General features: G+C 48.2%; 1 protein-coding gene across 4 annotated transcripts in view; it reads right to left on the bottom strand.

Annotated features, from left to right (window-relative positions):
- Positions 1 to 450: 450 nt before the first annotated feature.
- LOC144950917 (uncharacterized) overlaps positions 451 to 6,000 on the bottom strand; it is a 71,799-nt gene continuing 66,249 nt past the window's right edge. For all 4 annotated transcript variants that reach the window (XM_078881091.1, XM_078881090.1, XM_078881093.1 and 1 more), the window contains 3 exons: positions 4,822 to 4,986; positions 4,144 to 4,233; positions 451 to 3,219 (listed from right to left, as the gene is read on the bottom strand). In XM_078881091.1, coding sequence (XP_078737217.1) covers positions 3,064 to 3,219; positions 4,144 to 4,233; positions 4,822 to 4,986 — 411 coding nt within the window. In that variant the 3' untranslated portion in view covers positions 451 to 3,063. The remainder of the gene's footprint in view (positions 3,220 to 4,143; positions 4,234 to 4,821; positions 4,987 to 6,000) is intronic.

Below are 6,000 nucleotides of genomic sequence, written 5' to 3'. Positions count from 1 at the left end.
GGCTTGGCTCCCTCTCATCACTCCACCATTCCATTCACTCAGAGCTCACAATGATTCGAGTTCGGCTGCTGCATCTGCACACCCGCCCAGCGTGCTGTGACTCTCCTCATACCCATGGCGACGGTTCTTTTATTCGCTCCATCCGGTTCACTTCGCCTCGCACTCCTCTCTCCGACCGTTCATCACATTTTTGGTGCAGTATTCTGGCTCCCTGCCCGACAGCGAGGTTGATTAATCTTGGGAATTTTAGCTTTTTATGCATTATTTCTGCTTGCATTTCCGACGTGTTCCGATGTTGCCTGTTCCTCCATATGAATCACTTTGATGTTTTGGTTCTTTGCAGATGCACCAGGGATCTCCCTTGCAAGCTAGCAGGGTGCTGTGTACGCAGTCCTCCTCCCAACTCCCCCAGTCTACTCTATCCCCCCCTCCCTCCCCCCAATTGTCTGACTGGCTGCCCCGCCCATGCTGTTTACGCTGTCTAAGCTCTCCTCCCCCCAACTCTCGTCCCCCACCCACTCACTTTGGAAACCCTTATAAGCAGTTGCATTTGGAGGCTATTCTCTCCGCCTGATGAAGACCGATCGAAACGTCGTGGGTTTTTAACATTTTATTTTATTTTTTTTATTTTTTTTTCTATCAATGTGACTCAATATGGCTAAATAGGATTTTCCGTGTAAAAAATAAACATTGAATTGAAAGCATTGAACGAAACTCTGTTCGCTGATCCATGCGCTCCTATTAGTCTCCACGTGAAATGCTAAGCTCGCATCGGTCCATGCTTCCCTTTGCATCTTTCAGCTTTTGTTCCATTTCCTTTATCAGTGCCAATGTTTCTAATCCATGAGCCGCAGCTGGCAGTAGGCACCAATTGAAAAAGTTCTTCTACAGACACATCGGTGCGATCTTACCATTAGCTTTCCCAGGGAATTCTAGATTTGAAGCTTTCGTGACTGCAAGGATTCATATTCTTAGGTTTTTTCGGTAAAGTCACGTAGGTAAAATAAATAAATTAATAAAAGTAAAATAAAAAAATAGAATTAAGACATGTACATCGGGCCCTCAGGATGAACGGATACTCTGACCGCACCATCCGCCAAGCTGTTTCTCCCACCATACAGAAACAGCCACATGAAACTCCGATCAAAACTATCACGTTGCCATACATAGCAAGCATGGCCAAAAAGATCTCCAAAATTCTAAACAAACATAAGATCCAAGTCCGATTCAGTACAGTACATAAAATCCGTGATCTAATTCCATCTGTGAAAGATGTCATTCCTGACTTACAATACCCTGGAATCTACAAACGGAGTTGCAGTTGTGGTGATTGCTACATTGGAGAAACGAAACGTCATATCTCTGATCGTGTCCGCGAGCATAAGTCAGATCTGAAACACGGCAAAACTGATTCTTCCGCCGTTGCCGATCATTACTACAACGCTGTGGGCTCTGATGAAATTGTCTTTTCCGAGACCAAGGTGCTCTGCAAACCTCCTGGCTACCATCAAAGGTTTGTACACGAAGCCATCCAAATATACAAACACAGACATAATTTCAACCGTGATGATGGGTACAAACTTAGTAATCATTGGAAAGATGTTATTAACTATGCAAAAAAGATTTAACTACACATATTTGGACCATCTTATTTGACAGGCACTATTCTTCAGTTACCGTATAGTTTATTCTTCTTTCACACATTGGTTTTCCTACTTTAAGTTTTACCACACATATTTGGCAAATCTAGAATTAATCCCAGCAACGTAGCAAAGTGCTGTTTCATCTACATAACAAAGGCTCAGTCCCATTCACAGCAGCCGCACCTTTACATCAGCCGCACCTTAACAACTCTTAGAACCTCCCAGTTCAACCAGTCTACACAACAAAGACTCATTCCTAGCAGCGGTTTCAGCCGCACCACCTCTACATAACAAAAGGCTCAGTCCCATTTACACGCACCTTTACATCAGCCGCACCTTAACAACTCTTGGAACCTCCGAGTTCAACCAGTCTACACAACAAAGGCTCATTCCTAGCAGCGTGCTTCAGCCGCACCGAACCTCACAATAATATCCAGGGGCCTACCTTGGCTCCTCCCACCCTCAACCAGTATATATACAAGGACTGTTTTCTTGGAATTTCTCTTACTTGATACCGCTATCGTGCTGTGACGGTTCCACCTGAAGACGGAAGCTTGTGTTGCCTCCGAAACGTCGTGATTTTTATTTTATTTTACTTTTATTAATTTAATTTTTTTTTACCTACGTGACTTTACCGAAAAAACCTAAGAATACTTTCCCAGGGAACTCCATCCTGCGCCCATGAGTGTCACTCAAATCCATCTCCCGTTTTGCATGAATGTGGCAAGAGCTCGGGGTGCTCCTATGGTGGGCAGGGAGTCACACCTCACTCATGTTGAGAGGCTGCAACCTGTAGAAGTCCCTGGCGGATTGCCGTGATGCTACCGAAATCAGGACTGCGGATCGTGAGAATTGCCCAGCAATGATGACCACAAATTCCTCATCGGCCGTGAAAACGTCACCTCGCTTGTGGCCCCTCTGCAAGCAACGACATGTCGTTGTCTTGGGAAAACAAGCGTAGTAATAACAGGGCTCAGGGTTTACGGATAGGGTCTTGGGTTAGGCTAATGGGTCGAGGTTAGGCTTAGGCACAGTGGTACCTAAAACTGCATTTCTTGCCATCGATCGGAGCGGACAGTAGCATCAACCAGGTTTAGCACGCACACACACACAGGTTTAGCGCACACACAGGTTTAGCGCACACACAGGTTTAGCGCACACACACACGCAGATTTAGCACGAACACACAGGTTTAGCACACACACACAGGTTTAGCACACACACACACAGGTTTAGCACACACACACACAGGATTAGCACACACACACACACACACAGGTTTAGCGCACACACACGTTTAGCGCGCACACACACGTTTAGCGCGCACACACACGTTTAGCGCGCATACACACGATTAGCGCACACACACACACATACAGGTCTAGCACACACACAAATGTCGGCGAAGCAGAGGGGATCTCTAGCACCACATGAGGCCATGCATGTGGTCTATGAACTCCTGGGCTCGGCTGCTCGAGTCCTCCTGCTGCTCCTCGCGGTGCTGCTGGAGGATGGCTTTGGCGATGCGTGCGCTGGCTGCCTGCCCGCCAGCGAGGTTCACGGCATGCGGACCCACCTACCGCCGGCACGGTATACAACGTTAACAGCATTCTCATCTGCTAAATAACCATGAATGATTTTACGGCCCTTAATGGAGGTCCACACCTGAGCCATCCAGTTGCATAAATTGGTTACCTGGAACAGAATCACTTATGTGTGGACGTCTCCACAATCGATTGCTCAAAGGAAGAGCCAGACTCGACTCTCAAGCGTCGATCATCTGACCGATTTGTAGCAATGCAGTTCACGTGCTGCGCGCGTGAACTCCTTGCTCTGCAACTAATCACTCAGTTGTGGACAAAGCAGTTGCAGGCCATAAAGAGCAATCATCACCCCCTTCCTGACAGACTAATACTCGATTGCAGACCAGGTGCTGAGGCACCTTGTGAAACGTAGGGACATCTGCTGCCACTGGGGGTGCCCTTTCAATTGTGTTGAAATGAGATGTGAAGTGCTATTGAGATGCCCTGGCATAAAGGAGGTCGCATTCTCATTATCGGTGGCCAAAAGGCTCAAGGGTCGCAGTAATGAGTCAGCACCACTGAGACCCTTTGGGTTTGAACGTGAGCTTTAGCCGCCCGTGATTGCAACAGTTTCTCAAGAGTAGCGAGTTGACGTTCTCAGTCCAGCAGATGCTTATATTGCCAAAACTCCCAGCTCTGGCGAATTAAAAATTGGTTTTGTCCGTCACAATACAAATATTCGTATATAGCAAGGCATGCAAAACATTGTAGATAACAGCTCATAAGGGGAACGCAGATGTAGTTACGTGGTATCTAATTCCGTGGATCGTTCTGTAACAAAGAGGTGGCTGCACCGCTTTGCGCGAGTCCTGATTGGACACTCGAGGTGCGCCTATCCTGGCACAAGTGCTGCGGTAACGTTGCCGTAACTTAGTGGCAAACAGCGGTTGTTGTATTGTCGCGTGCCAGGGTCTCACTTTGAGTGCCGCGTACTGCCCCATGAGGTAGAGCTCGCAGCCCGTCGCCCAGCGCAGGTCGTCGTCGATGGCTGGCCAGCCTTCCACGAGCTACACACAGCCGAGTGCACCACCGCGATCATGAACACAATGGCACTGTAACAAAGCTACAGCATAATGCTGATGATGGATGCTATATGTTCAGAGGAGTGTACAGACAAGCAGACGCAGTGCTGGATCGGCAGCCCGAAGTGGCGAACACTTTGGAACAATGCGGATGTCCAAAATAAACACTTAATTCGAGACCCAAATATCGCACCTTCTCAATTTCACATTTCTTCTCGAAGACCCTGGTGGAACCACCAACCGCATGAGAATATCAACAGGTGGATGCACACATCTCCTTCATGAATAGAAAATTAAAGACAAGCCACAGTAGTGCGATTGTGGCATGCAACCCAAACTGTGGACCATATGGTAAACCACTGCAGTTTGTGCTCATTCAATGGGGGAGGAACAGCAAAGCTCTCGTGGTGGCCAGCAGACATCTGCATTTAGCTTCTAAACACACTGCTGCCATCGTGCGCACGAATACAATCGACTGCAGCATGGTCGGACTCCGGTCTGCAATTGAAGCCCCATTCACTACGAGGATGCTGCTAACTTCCATAACAAGCGGGGTCGGTATTGGCCATTCACCGGCACAGGGAAGTGGCGAAGCATGTTAGCGAGGAGCGGATCTTGCGCGACATCGAGCTTGCATCCCGTTGCGAGCCAGATGCGGTCTCCACTCCAAGTCTCTTTGCCCGTGCTCAGCACCACACGCCACCGCTGCTCCTTGTAGGACCATGACGCAGACTCCACCTGCCAGTGACACACGACCCTCCCGGCCGCCATCGTCAAACCTCATAGACGAAGTGAGGTTCGGTCTGGTAACTGACTCGGATCGGTGTAAGTTGTAGCCAAAGGTGCAGCCCTGAAGCATTGTCTTACGCCCTTGCTGATGGAAGGGCCTCTGCTAGAGAGAGCTCGAGATGGAATATTTGGCCTACTTTTCCATGCTGGTCAGATGTCTTGGAAGAGTTGGGGGTACCCACTTTCCCCCACCACACACAATGCTGATTGATGTGTAATTATGTGTGTCTCTACTTGATTCTGTCTCGATGTGAATGTCTGGGCATGCAAGTCACTGTGTTCCATGCATTTTATAGTTGTCCAAGTAAGTCTACGAGTCTCTTTGTGAATCTTTGGATATCTATATTTACCTCTAAGACTCTACGTAAGTTAAGGGTAGAGATGACGGTGCAGCGGTGCAGCGGTGCAATGTCCTACTCGTGCCACTGCTGGTGGAAAAGTCTTCACTTGAGGCAGCTCTTGAGCACTCCCTCCTTAGGCTACTTAATATCATCTTCCACTCTCGCCAGATGCCTTGGATGTAAAACCCACAATTTACCCCACCACGTGACCTGACAATCAACTGTGGTGCACGCATTTGTACTGCTGCGATGGGAGATCGTACCCATGACACCACTGTTTCAGTGTCCAGTATGGCAAGTCCTCGCTTCACGCGTGGTGTTGACGGTGTAACGCGTGGTGCATACCTGTCAACCCCTTATCAGTGCCTACTTTATTACAGACCAATTCAGACCTTATTGGTCACCCTGTACCTTCATAAATCGCAATGTTCATCCTACAAAGTCCCATCACAAGGGAGAAACAAAAACACATTTTTTTTGCCCGTATTGAAATGGCTGTATGCCGTATGGGCCTCAATACTCAATTTCCCTGTACAAGAATAGGGGTAAACCATATTGGTTGACAGGTATGGTGATGTTCACGCCGCAACGCGTGGCCTTCACACCGCAACGCGTGGCGTTC

This window comes from Lampetra fluviatilis, chromosome 60, assembly GCF_964198595.1.
Source record: "Lampetra fluviatilis chromosome 60, kcLamFluv1.1, whole genome shotgun sequence".
Lineage (NCBI taxonomy): Eukaryota > Metazoa > Chordata > Hyperoartia > Petromyzontiformes > Petromyzontidae > Lampetra > Lampetra fluviatilis.
The sequence above is the reverse complement of the archived record's forward strand: the minus strand, read 5'-3'. Positions and strand labels throughout refer to the sequence as shown.